The 18,763-nt window shown below is 42.0% G+C and overlaps 1 protein-coding gene across 1 annotated transcript in view; it reads right to left on the bottom strand.

Moving 5' to 3' along the window:
• Nucleotides 1-813: 813 nt before the first annotated feature.
• LOC138982011 (sideroflexin-5-like) overlaps nt 814-18,763 on the bottom strand; it is a 35,391-nt gene continuing 17,441 nt past the window's right edge. The window contains exon 12 of the mRNA XM_070355212.1: nt 814-1,397. Within this exon, the coding sequence (XP_070211313.1) occupies nt 1,320-1,397 (78 nt within the window). The 3' untranslated portion in view covers nt 814-1,319. The remainder of the gene's footprint in view (nt 1,398-18,763) is intronic.

Genomic DNA, 18,763 nt, shown 5'->3' on the forward strand with positions numbered 1-18,763 from the left:
ACAAAGGCTGGTTTGGTTAAGTGATAGGCAAAGCTATAAAGGCTTAACAATGTAAAGAGATTCATTATAAGAACAATTTACAATACATTTGTAAATACATATAATATAACTTCACTGTCATTATATACGTTCAACTTTGCTATAATGTTGTTAATTGAGAACACAAGACGAGGTTTGAAATAATATTGCAAAATTGATCAAAAAGATTGTTTAAAAATGGAAGCTTTCTAAAAAAAATATAAGAAAAAGGAGAGTCAATACTATATCAAAGATTGAGAAAATGGAATTAACAATTCCAAAATATCGCCCACCTTTCAAGTTCAAACACGCAACTAATGTCTATTTATAGAGTACATGAATATTATGAAAGCACTGACCACAGTTCTGAAAAATATCACGTTAAAGCTACAAAATGTATATAAATGCCCGATGTTTGGGAAAAAGCTCAAAACAAATATTTGGTTTTTCCTATTCAACAGTTCAGCCGACAGACATGGATTTATTGGGGTGGGGGTGGGCTTTTTTCCTCTCGATCTCTTGGAGCAAGACCAAACAAAAATGGAATGTTGGCCTCTCTCTCTCTCTCTCTCTCTCTCTCTCTCTCTCTCTCTCTCTCTCTCTCTCTCTCTCTCTCTCTCTCTCTCTCTCTCTCTCTGGACAAAGAAACAAACACACACTCACACTCATACACATACACAAGTGTGTGTGTGTGTGTGTGTGTGTGTGTGTGTGTGTGTGTGTGTGTGCGCGCGCGTGTGTGCGTGTGTGCGCGCGCGTGTGTGTGTCTGTGTCTGTGTGTGTGTGTGTGTGTGTGTGTGTGTGTGTGTGTGTGTGTGTGTGTGAGCGTGTGTGTGTGTGTGTGTGTGTGTGTACGTGTCTGAGTGGCTGTGTGTCTGTCTGTCTATGTTAGAATGTCTGCGTGCCTTTGCTTGTGTGCATGTCTTTGATTGCCTGCGTCTGTAAGTGTGTGCGTGCGCCCATTTCCGAATCATGATTGTTTTCAAGGATTTCTTGGCGACACAATTATTTCAGATCATCATCATCATCATCATCATCATCATCATCATCATCATCATCATCATCATCATCATCATCATCATCATCTCTCCCTCAGATTCTCCTTCTTCGCCTAATGTCTACCGGCTATAGGAGCCATCATAAAAGTTCTCCTCTTCAAAGATACAACAAACGCTTTCCAAGTCATCGGTTACAATAGACAACCAATTCCTCTGTTACAGAAACTATACCATCGCTGAATATTCTTTTCCGGTAGAAGGCAGCTTCGTCGCCACATTCGTGTCATGTCCACGACGTCATGTTCAGAGTCCTTTGTTGTAGTAGACGACGTCATCCTCTACTTCCTTCTGAAGTTCCGGTTCCAATGCATCGCGGGAAATCTGTATGAGGACGACAACAACAATACAAGAATTGTAAGGGAGAGCCGAACATGGTTTACCCACAGCAACTAGCTAGAGAACGAGCTACGTAGTACATTGTCATTGTGCATGCAGAGCATTATTTCAGTGTTGATACGTCAAAGAATACAGCATCAATTTACCACAGAGGCTAATTGTGAAAAGGAAGGCCATATACTTTGTGACGTTAACATTTCGTGCAAATTTACAGAGAGAGTGAAAGAACGAAAGAGAGAGAGAGAGAGAGAGAGAGAGAGAGAGAGAGAGAGAGAGAGAGAGAGAGAGAGAGAGAGAGAGAGAGAGAGAGACAGACACAGACACAGACACAGACAGAGAGACAGAGACAGAGAGACAGAGAGACGCAGACAGAGAGACAGAGACAGAGAGAGACGCAGAGACAGAGACAGAGAGAGACAGAGAGAGAGAGAGACAGAGAGAGTGTGTGTGTTTTGAGATAGATAGATAGTGAGAGTGAGTGAGGAAGAGAGAGAGAGAGCCATGGGGGTGGGAGTCACATAGGCAGACACGCACAAGGAATAGTAATTTCGCCTGACAATAATTAACACTATTGAGAAAGGAGATGACGACGACGAAGAAACATTACATACTTAATGTGTGTAAACATTTTAGGCAAAACATAATATTAAGACTGACTGACAGACCAACACATAGAAAATACAGGCTGGGATGATAGACAGACAGACAGACAGAACCAGAGCCAGAGACAGACAGAAGGCTGCACATAGCACCAAGGAGAACCAACAGAAACTTTCTACGGCAATCAAAGCGGGAAGGAAATGCGTGTAATGATGTCTATGAGGCTAAGTGACATCTCCATTGCCAGAGCCCCTGTCACCCTCCCCACTATCACCCGCTGCCATCACAACAGCACGCGCACTGGAATGTCAGGCAAAACATAAAGCAAACAATGCCCCTACACTGCCTGAATGTGTGTAGATGGACAGATAAGCATGAGAGAAAACCAACACTCTCTCTCTCTCTCTCTTAGTTCCCATCATCAAAATGTTCTTATTGCCTCCACTCCCCCCCCCCCTCCCCCACACACACACACTTTCTTGCCTCCACCCCCCCCCCCCCGCCACCCAAACAATGTATCTTCACTTACAAACCTTAATTTTTTGGTTTTAGAACAATAGATTAATAAATAGAAGAATAAATATATAAAATACTTCCTTAAACATGGATCCCATTATTATGATACATTTGTTTGTTACCTGAACTAAGCTTTAGATGAAAACAAGTTTTTCAATCAATTTTGTCGCTAAGATAAGATACATGTACATATTTGACCACTCTAATCATGACCAAGCCCATGATGGGTTCCTACGTATATATTACACTTTAAAGAACTGACATTGTCATTTTGTCAACAACATGCCTGAACAAATGCTTGAAATCATGTTAAGACATATTAATAAGAACTAAAAACTGCGGAAAACGGATTAAGCAAGCAGTGTTTCCGGTAAGTTGCATTATTTTATCGTTTTAAGAACATTTGGGGGAACCATTTTAGTTCAAGGGGGAATTTGTTGTGCCGGTGAAATCTTTATCATCTCTTATTAACATGTCTTTTACAATTTATTTGCCGAGTCTTTCCACTGACCCTTCCTTCGTCGAAATGGCCGCATACACTGACTCCGAATTACACGCACGCACGCTCAAACACACATTAGTACAATTCTCACTGTTGATTCCGAACGGATGGCAAGCATCCTCCAGCCAATGAGCGCACGTCTTTCGGTCGACACCCACTTTGCAAATGGCGGTCAGTTCAGCATCAATTAAATTGTAAAGAAATGCAATTTAAACCCACAAGAAAATACTTAACCACACACACACACACACACACAAACGCACACATATACACACACACATACACACCCCCCCCCACACCCCACACACACACGCACACACACACACACACACTAAACCCACGTTCTCTTTCTGACAGAAATGAAGACAATGGCGTCAGCGCAATGCAAATTGAAACGAATATGGGAGCGATGCGGGAGAAAAGGGCTGTAGCGTGGAACGGGCGGGCAAATGTGTCAAAGTGAGTGGAAACACTGAGTTTTATGCCGCCAGCATTCCGACAGTCTGTCAAGTGCCAGCGTGCTTCCACACCGCCAGGGGAAGACTTGCAGGAAAGGTGGAAAGCCTTTTAATGGAACCGCCGCTGCAGCTTGACTTTATTACTGTCTTTTGTCGCTGAGGACTGGCGGAGTGGGGAGGGGAAGATAAAGAAAAGTTTGTATTTTGAGAGGTTGTGCTTAGTATAAAATATATATATACAACGTTAAAAAGCGCAAAAAAGTAAACGACGGACTCACATGCGAGCCTATATTGAAACAAGTATGGTTTTTTTCTGACATTTTTCACCAGCCGGGACAGCAACATTCAATTCAATTCAGTACAACTTTATTATTTGAATGTAGGACAAACAGAATTTTTTCTTGATATTGACTAAATGTTTTCGGGGAATCGAGACGAGGGTCGTGGTGTATGTGTGTGTGTATGTGTATGTGTGTGTGTAGAGTGATTCAGAGAAAAGTACTGGACCGATTTTCATGAGATTTCACATGAGAATTCCTGAGTATGATATCCCCAGAATTTTTTGATAAATGTCTTTGATGACGTCATATCCGGCTTTTTGTGAAAGTTGAGGCAGCACTGTCACGCTCTCATTTTTCAATCAAATTGATTGAAATTTTGGTCAAGCAATCTTCGACGAAGTCCGGACTATGGAATTGCATTTCAGCTTGGCAGCATAAAAAGCAGTTAATTAGTTTGCTCATTAAAGTTGTCATAAAAATCGAATTTTCATTTACAGATTTAAAAATGATTGCATCGTATTCCTAAATTTCTCATGAATTCAAAAATATATATCTGTCATGTTTACTCTAAAAATGTGCTCAGGATTACAGAAAATAGGTTTAAGTAAGTAAGCTTACTGCGTTCGCTGCGAGGAGACGACGTGACCTGTCTCGGTCTTTTGGTGTGGTTCCAGGTTAGTCGAGACTATCTTGATATAGTCTCGGCGATGACTGGTTTTTGGTGTTCATCTGTTACTTTGATGCCGACAGCTTGACTAAATGTTTTTCTATCGCTTCACGCGACTTGTTTAAGATGTTAATATCATCTTGTCAAAACATCTTTGCTGGTTAATCTTTTTTAAAAGTAACTCAACATCTTCTTGTTCTAAATAAAATATCTACAAGAAGTTTTGTTTTCGACGAACATAATATAAAGTAGAGTCTTTCGTTAACAACAGTACTTTAAAATGTTTGCCAATTTTTTTTCAAAAAAAAATGTCGATGTTATCTTGTTCGAAGTACTGACAGCTTTTATACACAACATCAACATCAAAATGTAATGAACTTCGTGTTCAACATGTTGTGGAATAAAATACACGTATATATAGTTGAACTAGTTGACAAGAACCAGCTTCTCAGTCAGTGGGTAAAACCAACTCCAGACTCAACGCTGGAGAAGTGCAAAACATCGGTACTGCGTAGGCACCACCAGCATGTCAGCAGAATCTTGTCAACAAAGTCGTCTAAAAGTAATTAAATGAAAGAGAAATGTGAAAAGTGTTACCACAGTTCACCCCAAGACGTCGCGCAACAAAACCGACAAAACTTGATTTACGCGTCATCTTCTAACCTTTTTTTCGCGCCTAACAGAGCTTGTATGTTTCTGTTCATTTTATTTAAACAATCAATTCCAAAAATACCGAGAAGCATGTAAGATGCGGCGCATCAAACCATAAAAACTAGTGTAAATGTAACATTCTATTTTGTCAATAATTAAACGTTCCAATAACCTACCTTTCTTGTTTTTTGATTCTGAATTTTGGAACGTTGGCAGGCTATCTGTTTTTGGAAGATAGAAACAAGTGAAATGTGCCAAGATGATGCTTTTTTTTAAGTGTCCAGGTAGGTAACACAAATTTCGTTCACATCTTTGTCCTGCTTGCGGACGGTTTGGCCGACAAACAAAGATATGGTTAAACAAAAATGAAACGGGGTGCCGGATAGGATGAACGGTAAAAAGTGACAAAGCCAAACCAGACTCAGTTTCGACTTTACCCTGCAGGGTCCCGCAGCGCACAGGGTGCAAAGAAAGGAACCCGTCTCACTCCCTGCATACCAGGCTGTCATAATTCCGGCTGCACTTGGCGTAATGAAGCCCGACACTTTTTGTCATTGCCGCTGTCATTGAGGACAAGCGCCATCTTCCTGCCCCTCCAAATCTCCTCCAGAACAAAATGGGGGTCAGCCGGTGCATGCGCTGCGCACGCCGGGTCTAAGGGAGATAACACGTGGTGCAGTGGGCGCGACATAGTCGCCGCCCTTCTTTCTCACTCGCTCACTTGCGTTGATGGGGTCTAAGTCGACCAAAAGAGTGGGATTCCCTGTAGGTGGAGTTCCTGTAGAAGGATTCCCTGTACACAGGGAATCGCAGAGGGTGGAGTCCCTGTAGCGTTTCGCTGATCTTGCTGAAAGTCACGTGATGCTTAGCGACATCGGTAGAATTTGTTGTTTTTCTATCTTTTTTTTAAATATTATTTAGGAATACGAGTATGGTTTGCAATTTGTATTGAAAAAAAGTTTAAATCGATAACTAAATGAAAGAAAACGCAGCTAAAATAAATTACTCGTAATAACGACAAACTGCAAAGCGTTCCATTAGCATCTCACTTCCGTTTGACGCCATGGAGTTACTTCAAGCTGAGACAATTTGATGAAGTGAGGTTTCCTTAACCAAATCATTTCGAATTATACGACGTTCTTACCGAAGCATGTTAGCTTGGCTGATTGCCGCACGTAAATTCAGGAATTCTAACAGATTTTCTTGTGGAACCGCCATTTTGGAAGGGGAAGTAACGCTAAGGTAACTCAAATCGGTTTACGACAGTCACGCGCTTGGTGCGAGATTTGGCGCTATCGTATTTTCCTGCGAGATTTGGCGCTATCGTATTTTCCTACAGGAACTCCACTCTCAGGGAATGCCCCTACAGGAACTCCGCCTACAGGGAATCCCACTCTTTTGGTCGACATAGACCCCATCAGCCTCACTGTCTGAGCTCTGTTCCTTATCTCTGCCCCAAGTCCACCCCGCTCCTGCACGTGTTACCAAAGATTTGGATCCGAACGGTGGCGGTACTGACTCTGTTCATCAAATCACCAACAAGTTAGTTTGCTGTCATTTCGGCAGAGCTGTCCAACTGTCCACCTTGGGGGAAAGGTGACGCCAACAATAGTACTGCCTGAATCCTCGGAAAACTGAGTGCCCGATACTTTAACTACCATTTCGACACATTTGCCACAGGAAATGAGCAACATTTACATGAAACAAAGAGCGGATACTTCCACTAAGCCCTACTTAACTCTGGTGATGCCAATTGAATACCTCTTTCTGAAAGATTAAGGCCCAAAAAGTTCAACAAAATCTCAGCATACCACGCTCAGTCAGTTCACTGCCTTCACCAGACACTCAATGATTGTGTCGGAGTACACAAAAATGGGCCCCGCCTTGCAACACGAAAGTGATTACGGAATTGCAGAGAGCGAAAAGTACGCGGTTGCACTGCGGTAAAATCACTTAGATGACAGGGAAAGGGGGATAACTGATGAAAAAGGCGCGCTACTCGGCACTGCCAAATACCTGGCGTAACGTACGTAACGCCGGCACGTGACAGTAGATGCGAGGGACAAATGGAGGTAATTAGCCAATCACATGCAATCGCCGTGATGGCCAAATGAATGTAATCATTTCATCACGTTTTATCACGGCCGAACTTGTTAGGCAACGCGTATTCGGGACACATGTTTTTCTCATTATCAAGAAGCGTAACGGCTCTACATCAAAAACATGTTGAAGTATATGGGGTAAGCCAAGTCCAAAACATAGCTTGAGTGGATACAGGGTAAGCCGCTTCACGCTTTCTTTTAGAGATTTAGTAAGTGAGGCAAACGTCCACACGAAAAGTAGGTTTTCACGAAATGACCTTCGATGACAGGAGACTGATTTCAATGCGCATGAAGCTTGACTGAAACCGTCATAATAAAATCGATTTAACAAAAATTTGGTTAAAAAACTAGTACAATTCTTCATTCCGTCATGCCTAGTTATATATATGACAGGCAAAAGGACAAAGAGAATCGGGCATGGACTCTCTCGAGAGCATGGAGACTCACTCACTCACTCTCTCTCTCTCTCTCTCTCTCTCTCTCTCTCTCACTTTTTAATTTTTAATTTTTCAATTTTATCATTGTGTGTCTGTGCTTCCCAAGGACAGATGGTAAGAAAAGGCGTAGCCTTAAATCTTAATCCTTGTTAAATAAAGTTCAATTCAATGCAATTCAATTCTCTCTATCTATCTCTCTCTCTCTCCCTCCCTTCTCTCTCTCCCTCCCTCTCCCTCCCTCTCCCTCCCTCTCTCTCTCCCCCCCCTCTCTCCCCCTCTCCGTCTCTCTCTCTCTCTCTCTCAGCCCTTTCCCTCTCCTCCCATTCCCCCCCCCCCCCCCACCACCCCCAAAACCTATCTTTTTTTCCATTCTCGTCGATAATGCAGGTGACTTAATAAGCTCATAGGTCTCTGTCAGCCCGCTGTGTGTGTAAATCAGCGGGCAATTTGCCTGCAAATGACGGCATTGTCAGTGTAGCATCAGATAGCGGGTAGCACGAGCATTGTTCTCCCTGCTCTGTCTGTGTGTGTCGTGCCGTGACGCCACATTGCACAAATCGGCAACACTCTATGTGTCGTGCACAACATCTGTGGTCCACACACACACGCACGCACGCACGCACGCACGCACAACACACACACACACACACACACACACCATCACCCTCGTCTCGATTCCCTGTGCGCGCGCGCGCAGACACAGTCACATACGCACACTATTACACCCACAGCCCCCCCCCCCCCAAAAAAAAAAAAAAAAAAAAAACACAAACCCAACAACCACACATCCCAACAACAACAACAAAACATTGTATTACGTGATATTAACCTACACTTTACACGTACCGAAAAGATTATTTTCAAGTATTACATGTATGTAATTCTTTTTCTTTTCTGTCAATTTTGTTTTTTTCTATGACAAAAAAAATATCATAGGGCAGAAAAACTGTTACTTTGTAGCATCACGCATAAAGAACTTGCCATCGTGTAAGCATAACAAGGACGAATTGTGACTCTCAGAGGCTAAAGAGTTGAAGTCTTTATAGATATGTTTAGATAGACTGATCACATCAACTATGAATACCCCCGTATGGTTTTTAAGCCTAAAACAACAGAACTTTGGGCCTGGCATTTGTGAAATTGCACATCACTATACCCTGTTAGCTTAGCCTGCCCTGAATGTTATGGCAAAAATAAACACCGCTGAAGATCAAAAGTAGATAGAAAGTATCTTTTTTGGAAGTTGTGTTGGACAACGAACCAGTTCAAAAGAGCTTCGTCATTTTGAAACACTGAACTGACTGTCAATCAACGGTCTACAAAAATATTAACGTCTAGACACTTGGAAAAAACCTCTACCTCCTCCCCTAAATCCTTGTCTGAGACCTCACCCCCATCCCCACCATCCCCCCCCCCCTCCCCACCTTACTCTCCCCCCCCCCTCCCCCTTCCAGAGAGCAAAAAGAACGACAAAGCGGCAGAAAAATGACAGTTGTCACACTTAGACATCCCCGTTGCAGTCAGCATGAAGGAGCGAGCAGTAAATCACGAGCGCTGGCTGGCACCTTTTCAAGTCGGGGCCGAGAGAGAGGCAAACTGCAGCCCCCGTGCGCCGCGCTCTTGTTTTCTTTCAATGCCGATTTGTGTCGTAAATGCTGCGCGTGACGAGCCAGGCATAGCGTGACGGCCCACACACTCGGGTGTCTGCACTCTCCAACCTGGCTCCATCGCATGGCGAGCAGTGCCTCGGCATTCTTTACACCGTTTTGAGTGTGTGTGTGTATGTGTGTGTGTGTGTGGTGTGGTGTGGTGTGGTGTGGTGTGGTGTGGTGTGGTGTGGTGTGGTGTGGTGTGGTGTGTGTGTGCGTGTGTGTGTGTGTGCCTTTTAATAGATCTAATCTAGGATCTTCTGAACATTCACATCAACGCCTGCTTTGAAAAACAAAATGCCCTGCAAACCCTAGAAGAGGACCCCACTAACAGCTTTACTTGCAACCTAAATCTTTATCGTAGAATTAACAAAAAACGTTGGGCCTTCTTACTTTTACATTGCTTAAACTGGGACCTTCTGAAAAATCACATCAACGCCCGCTTTTTAACTGAAACATATTTTTTTTAATAAAAATGTCATGCAAACCCTTAATTAAAGAAGACTCCACTAAACAGCGTTACTTCCAACCTAAATCTTATCGTAGAATAAAAAATAAAAGGTTGGACCTTCTTACTTTCTGGTTACCTAATCTGGGACCTTCTGAAAATTCACACCAACGCCTCCTTTTTTACATAAAAAAAGGTTACGCAAACCCTAGAAGAGGACCCTACTAACAGATTTACTTACAACCTAAATCTTTATCGTGGAGTTCAAAATAAAAGGATGGACCTTCTTACTTTCCTTTGCTTAATCTGGTACCTTCTGTCAACTCACACCAACGCCTTCTTTTTCACTAAAAACAAAAACAAAAGCACAAAATGTCATGCAATCCCTCGAAAAGGACCCCGATAACAGCTTTACTTGCAACACAACTCTTTATCGAAGAATTTTTTTTTAAGTTGGACCTTCTTACCTTCTCATTGCTTAATCTGGTACCTTCTGACCCTCGGCACTGAGACAAAATAGCGAACGTTTTAGCAAAGCTCAAAGACTAAATTGAGACTGTGTTAAAATTCCGGTTCAGTTTACTTTTCAGCTCTGACAACTGTCGATGAAATCTGTTTTCAGCTCCGTCTGGGGTCGAAAAAGTCAATGTCAATGCCTATTCTCTAACGTACCTTTTTTCTTCTTAATTTCTGTTTAAACAGGCATCGGAAGAGTACCTTACTGAAGTCTCACTGCATGAGAACTTTAAACTTTGATATTAAAATCTGTTCACATCTTATTCCTATTATCACTTTCCCATGCACTTGGAGCTTCGCAAAATCCACTTCAAAGCCCGTTCTGAAACTTCTTGAGTTCCATTCATGACTTGGCATCTTATTAGAACCCCATGTATGAACATCAACGTTGATCGTGAAATGCAGTCAGACCTTACAGTTAACCTGCATCATCCTAGACTTTCTCAATGCCCACTTCAACGCCAAGTATTTAACCCTCTTAACTGATATTCTGACCCCAAAACAGGATTTTACTATACAGTCTCACCCAGAATCGAAACCTTAATATTAACACATATTTTCCAAATATAACAGAGAAACGTTTTATTTGTCCATCCAGAGTTTATTCTGGGAACACCTTAGACTTAGCACCAAGCTCACTAAAGTATATCTAAGCGATATATATACAGTCTTATCTGGAACTTTCTTTAAAGTCAAATTCTGAGCCTGTCTCGGTCCAGTAACATTCTTAAAGTTTCGTTCTTTTTCAGTATCTGTCGGTTTCGCTTCCAATACAAGTTTATAAACAAAAACAAAAAGTCCTATTCAAAGTCTGACTCCTTTCTTAGACGTCCTCGCTGTTTTATTCTATCTGTTCCGGACTGTACTTACAACCGCGATTACAATCCTATTTTTGTAACTGTCCATTCCCGTTTAGAGTCCTATTTTGGCATCATCTACATTCTCGTTCAGAAAACCATCTGAGGCCTTGTAGAATTCCTAGAGAGGGATATATTCACAACATTCCGACAAACCAAAACTGAACCTCAGTTGGCACTTTTTGGGGTGTTTTCCTGTGCTTTGTTTTCCTTAAAGAACATGCTGCAAACTTGTTAAACTTAAAGGAATGTCCTGGAAGAACATGCCGGCAACTATTAACAGTCGCGTAGAACTCTGCTCAAAGTCAGAATGAGCAAGAGACGCAGACATCTCATGCGCGGCGGGTAGCTTGCAACAATGTGGTAATTAGACCATTACTCCAAACGTTAGGAGGTAAGCTGTTTAGCTAATTGGGCGACAGAAAAAGAAGGATTGTTTAAGAGCACAAAACTGACAATATATTGTTTTCATGGAACTATGCGTGTCCAACATGTGAGAAATATGTAACTGCTGCATTTGCAGAGACGCCAGAGAGAGAATGGCTCCATGACAGTAGGCTACAGTGAGACACAAATTCAAAGAATGCCAATGGCACTGACACAGAAAAATCAATGCCAGAGAGAGACAGGTAAACAGACAGACAGACAAACAGAGGAAATGTGTTAGTACTATTATTGCATCTTAGACAAAGGTGCGACAAACAGAGACAGTTATTGACATGTGTTCGTAAAGCAAACATAGAAACCACAGGTACCACTGACACACAAAACAAGGATCAAAGGTGCAACTCGGACACAATTAAGGACAAAGAGTTTAAGAGAGACAAGTACTTAAGAGAGACAGACACAAAAGTGCGAAAAACAGCGTAAGAGAGACAGACACAAAAGTGCGTAAAACGTCAAGAGACAGACACAATAAGGTGCCAGCTATTCATATAGAAAACAAACAGAAGGCGCGAATAAAACAAAGACACAAAATGGTGCACATGAGACAGAAACAAAGACGAAAGAACCCCCATGCAGAGACAGATACAAAGGTGAACGATCGCAGCGACGTTAAAAGACTAAAGAATAATTCTTGGTCTGTGCCTCAAATTCGGATACAAATAACAAAAGATGTTCGTGAAACACACAGGATCAAAACAGGAACGATAAAAAGACAGATCAAAAGGACATGAAAACGAAACAAACACATTATTCGGAATATATGGCAGCACCCTTTTCATCAAAACATGTTAAAGGGCAAGAGGCGTAAAGTGAACGCATGATGGGCGAAAAGAAATTCATGCAGCTATCCAGGGAAAATGTAGCGCAGACCATAACACTATTCACCGCACAAAAAGAACCTCTCAAGCAAGACATTGGCTGCATTCATCATAACACTATCTAACAGATTCCAATACGCTTCATGATTATGTCGCGTAGAATACGACTCTGTCTACGGCCGCACAAAACGATCTTAACACGCACTGGCAAAACAGCGCAGATTACACCAAAGACAAAGCAAGAGACATTCTATCCATAACCAGCATGCGTCATAACACTTACACCTCCGCAAACCCAATTCATCTAAACAGCGTATATCATAACCCCCAAAGAAGCCAACATGCTGTTCATGAGCCGCATATAGGCAAACACTTTTTGCCTCACAAAAGTAAACCAGCAATAGCACGGGATCGTAAAGCTACCACACCACACACATGCAAGCCATCAGCAAAGGGGACCTGATATTTGTCTCCCAGCGGTTTATAGTCGAGGATAAAGAGGAAGAATTCAGGCTATGATGCGCAATTAGTAAGTCCGATGAGAACAAACAAGGCATCCAGTGCGCCATTGGGTGAGAGACGCCCGTAGCTCTAAGCCGTCTGGTTAAGCGCCGTTCACATGGACGCTTTGAAACCAATTTATGACGATTTTGTCCGAACGAAGAGGCCATGAACGTCTTGAACCTTACTTCTGGACGAGTTTCGTCGGTGAGCAGACGCACGAAAAACGCCCGAAAGTTGGCCAGGAAAAAATCACCGAGAAGTTGTACTTGTGAACATGGCGCCCAAATGTCAACCTTTTTCAAAACGACATTTTGCCGACTTCACATCCGAGTGAAAACTACCCAACTAAAATAAACCCACCAGTTTAAATGCGTTTATGTCACCGAGGTTTTGAAGGCACACTCGTGCACTGGAAGCTAAATCCAGATCAGTGTACCCCTCTGGGTCTCTCTTTCTTCGGTTCGCCTCGCAACCAATCTTCTGCCAGGACACTGAAAACTGGAAAACACACTCAAAAGTAGCTGGTCGGAAAATCTTTCCACATGACAAAGTTGTATAAAAAAAATATCTTACCTCCACAATTCGCAGAGAAAGCGTTCAAAGATTGGTGGCATACTAGACCAATGGCAAACGACCATTATCTTTTCACTTTCAAATGCTATTTGTCTCTAGACGGCACCTGTTTTGATTGTGAAGTTGTATCACCGATTTTGTATATAAGTTGAGCAAAAGTTGACGAATTTGTGCTAAGAAAGATGTCCACCGACTATCATCGTCGGCATGCTCTGCCACAAGCATCGCCTCAAGCTCTTCCACACATGTGACTACGCTGCCCTTGTGACACAGGAACACACGATCCCCAAGACACCTTACAGCACTCAAATGGTGCCTATACAACAATGTCCCGACAGGGGCCACAGAAACTCTCCAATGCGTTTAACATTCAGGAAGCTGTTCCGTCCTGCAGCACTGGTAAACTTCCTTGCCAGACGGAAGGCGCCATTGACCATCTGGGGCTGGCGCTTGATGGAAACGCTACGGTGATCAACACAGTTGATCAGAACAACGGTTGAGCTAACCATTTTAGAACATCAGCATACCGGTTTAAACCAGGAACAACGTAATTTAAAAGCAGATTTTCTTTTATAAAATGTCCTCTTAGAGTTTCTGATACATCCTCGCCCATCCCACCAATACAAAATTGTACACCTTCGCGAGGCTCAAAAGCTCTCACTGGAAGGTGGCATGGTGTCAATGTGAACACGGCTTTAGTCTGCTAACTCTCGCTCCTTACCACAGGAATAAAAGCCGGGGCCACAAACACAGGCCGTTAAGTAGTGAGGTATAAAACGGCGCGTAAACCATCTCGGGATAAAAAGCCTTGATGAAAATGAACGCGCTATCGCCGCCCGAATCTCTCCCCAACCAACGCGCATTGCGTGTCGGTGTGTCAGAATCAAATCATTTGCTGGCCCCATCATTACACAGACGAAAGGAAGGTTGAGAGGCGTGGTAATATAGGAGGGGGAGAAAAAAGCATAGCACCGCCCCATTACATTTCTCTCTTCACCTCGTAGGGGCGATTAAGGCTCGCACAAAGAGAAAGCTTGAAATGAATGGTTAATTCTGGGGAATGAGCGAGGAATCGGAGAAGTGGTGGGAATTCGGGGTGGGGGTTCCAGGCGACGACATCGTTAAATGGCGACAGGTTAGCAAGAAGAAAGAACGGAATGCTCGGCGAAGGACCTCTTTATTTACCGAGACATTGGCTGGGTGCACCGACACAGAGCACAAACAGACACATTACAGCAACAAAAACACATCGCGAGGACACCCAAGGCATACAAAACAAGCAAAATAAGAAGAAAGAAAACACCAAGAAGAAGAAGAGGAAAAACAAAGAAAGGCCCCTTGTGGAAAACGAAAGACTACAACAGAAAAACAAACAAAACAAAAAACTTATTGGAAATGCGCAGTTGTAGTGAACGTCTGCGGTAGTACCGACATCAATGTCGAATAAGTTTAGTTGTCCACAGCTTTTGTGCAGGAGCCAGTTTACCAAAATGCGAAAGTTGTTCCGATACTAAGGCATCTTTGTCGTATAGTTGTTCCGATACAAAGGCATCTTTGTCGTATAGTTGTTCCGATACTAAGGCATCTTTGTCGTATAGTTGTTCCGATACAAAGGCATCTTTGTCGTCGTACAAATCCTAAACAGATAGACTGCTAACACTCCAATATTTAGAATCAAAAACCAAGAAGAGGTTGGAATAATAATACCTGAAGATGAACATTTTAAAAGGTGTTTGACAAAGAGAATAGAAAAGCAAGTATGGTAAGTTATTGGTGGAACGATTAATTGATGACAAAATAAAATTATTTTTAAAGTGGACAGACAGACAAACACTTTTGTCATCATTTTCACGAGTTTTCATTCACAAGCACCTGGGGAATAAATCTCATGTTCCCCAGGCAATAAATCCCCGGTTACCATAGTTGCAAGAAGCAGGTTATACATGGATAATCAAAAGCAAACCCAATAGAAACGCTAGGGGATTCTTCGGCTCTTTTCATTGGTGTTTCCCCAGACCTAAACAGACGACACGACACTGCTTTGCAAAGTTCCAAAAACGAACTGGCAAACTGGCAAAAGTAAACAAAAAACAAAACTACTTCATGAAAGGTCATACATTCATCAAAAACAAATGAAACCTAGCGATATGTTTTGTCTTCTTACAGAGTCATGGAGTGCGTGTATCTGTGTTTCGATACACAGACGTTCGGAGAAACACGAACGTCAAGTTCAAGTAAAACGACCCCTGACACACACCGTGCACAAGACGTTGTATCGATAAACGAAGCACAAATAAGAAACAATATTAAAAGCAAAGAAAATAGCAACAAGATATGCAAACATCTAACAAAGCCGAGCAAGCAGAATGACAGGTCTAATGAAAAACAAAGAGGTACTGAGTCGGAAACAAGATCGCGATTCTTTTCCTTCGCTGCACGACGCAAATCTTCTGTGACCTTTGACCCAACGTAGCTTCCACATTCGATCACTCAGCTTAATATTTACAACAGACAGCCGAGGGGGTGGAATACCGAGATGAACCTACAGAACTGTGCATCCTCAAACCTGACATATTCATCCCAACATTTAATGAACTCAAAAACACAGAAAGTTGCTTTCACACGCCAGCTCATTCTGATAATCCTCGCTCCACGGCTATCGTTGATTGCCAGTGGTTATCAGCACGGAACCCATGTTTCAAAGCATGGCTCCCTGGGTTGATTGTGCACTTATTTTCTCACTACCAAAATGATGACAAAAACGATGTTTGGTGGTTTGTTGACAGACCAGCTTTTTTGTCGGTCCTCGGGGGGCATATGGACTTCTGTTTCATATTTATTGACCGCGGCCTTCGGCCTTGGTCAATAAATATGAAACAAAAGACGATATGCTCCCCCTCGGACAGACAAAAAAGCTGGTCTGTCAACAACCCATCAAACATCTTATAATGTTCGTCATTCTTCATGACTTTGACCATCATTCTCGCTAGAGACTGAGCATCAGCTTCGCTTTCGAAGCTATGCTCTTCTTCTTTTTTTTGTATCTGTACCGTAAGCGTTTGTCTGTTCACTTTAAAGAACATTAATTGGTCGACGCGTACGCAGTTGTGATTGTTTTATTTTGTCATATATTAAACGTTCCAGTATCTTACCATTCTTGTTTTTTTTATTCTCTTTGCCATACACTATTAGTATTAAAAATATTAAATCTGCAGGTAATCCTGGTGTGTGGTATAGTCGAACCTGCCCTGGAGACCATCTGTTCTTAAATACCGACTGCCCATAACGACCACCCCAAACGATCCCCGACGGTTTTACTATATAAATAACCTTTCCATAAAGACCAACTGTCCAACGCGACCAAAGACCACTCAATTTCGGTCCCAAGTCACGGTTTTCAACCTGTCATGTAAGACCATCCGACCCGACGTCTTTTTTCAACTCTAGTATAATATTCTAACCCCTAAACTGTGTATGTCTTGGGGAAATTGGAGACTTGTTTATTTAGACACGTTAGCGAGAAGAAAGAGCAAAATGTGATGCTATGCGAACTTGGTTTTTCTGTCCCCAGAACTGGTGTCTATTTGGGAAATGACGTGGTTATATGCTAGGAGAGGTGAGAGGTGGGACGTCTTCATGTACTGAGACACTGCATTCAATGCACCAAGAGAGAGAAAAAATAAGACACAACAACATGACACCGCAAGGACACCCATCACGTAAACATGATCACAAAAAAAAGAACCGTTAACATAAAGGAGAAGAATAAAAAGAAAAGAAAATGGAAAACAAAATCGAATAACGATAACAACAAAAAGCAAAGCAAAACAAAGTCAGACAAAATAAACAAAAATCGGATCTGCACATTTGGAGAAAACGCGCGCGGAATAACGACCACATGACTATCCAAAACGATTAGTCGACCAAAGTTTTATGCGTTTTTGTGATTTTTATGCGTGTGTGTGTGTGAGTTCAAATGCGCAGACTGATAGTGATAGTTCATGGGTTTATCCGGTCTACTCAATTAACACAAACAAAAGTTGCAGACATTTATTCTGATGACCGAACGAATAAAATATGTAGATAAATCAACAAGTCGCGAAAGGCGAAATTACTACATTTAGTCAAGCTGTGAAACTCACAGAATGAAACTGAACGCACTGCATGTTTTCACAATGACCGTAGTCCGCCGCTTGTGCAAAACGGAGTGAAAGTGACGAGCCTGTTCAGCGCAGTAGTGGTTTCGCGCTGTGCTGCATAGCACGCTTTTCTGTACCTCTCTTCGTTTTAACTTTCTGAGCGTGTTTTTAATCCAAACATATCATATCTATATGTTTTTGGAATCAGGAACCGACAAGGAATAAGATGAAATTGTTTTTAAATCGATTTCGGAAATTTAATATTGATCATAATTTTTATATTTTTAATTTTCAGAGCTTGTTTTTAATCCAAATATAACATACTAGATGATTACCCGCTTTGCCGCGTACCGGCTTCGCCGGGAAGAAGTAGAGCCGAATACCAGGCTGCGCCTGGGACCCGGCTTTGCCGGCGCACGAAGGAAGGAAGATCTAAAAATAGTAACGTGCAGTGACCTTCTTAAAATAGTAACGTAGTAACGGGAATATGGATTGACGCCACACGAAGGGAGATCTAAAAATAGTAACGTGCAGTGACCTTCTAAAAATAGTAACGTAGTAACGGGAATATGGATTGACGCCACACGAAGGAAGGGAGATAAACGCGCAAAACAAAACACTGGAGAAGATAAGGAAGAGTTACTGGGAATGGATATAGTGGATCTACAGAAAAACCAAAATCGTTCAGCGCTGAGAGCACGTATTGAAATATTTCATCGATGAGAGGTTGTGTCCGGGGTGTAGCTGAATACGGTCTCCAAATTTGAAAAAGATCGACCGAGAACTTTGGCCGTGCATCGCGAACAGACACACAGACACTAGTCGTATATATATATATATATTTATATGTCTTTGGAATCAGGAAATGATGTAGAATAAGATGAATGTAAATTTGGATCGTTTTATATAAAAAAAAAAAAATTTAATTTTCAGATTTTTAATGACCAAAGTCATTATTTAACTTTTAAGCCACCAAGCTCAAATGCAATACCGAAGTCCGGCCTTCGTCGAAGATTGCTTTACAAAAATTTCAATCAATTTGATTGAAAAATGAGGGTGTGACAGTGCCGCCTCAACTTTTACAAAAAGCCGGATATGACGTCATCAAAAGTATTTATCGAAAAAATGAAAAAAAAACATCGGGGGATATCATTCCCAGGAACTCTCATGTCAAATTTCATAAAGA

This window comes from Littorina saxatilis, linkage group LG12 (genome assembly GCF_037325665.1).
Source record: "Littorina saxatilis isolate snail1 linkage group LG12, US_GU_Lsax_2.0, whole genome shotgun sequence".
NCBI lineage: Eukaryota > Metazoa > Mollusca > Gastropoda > Littorinimorpha > Littorinidae > Littorina > Littorina saxatilis.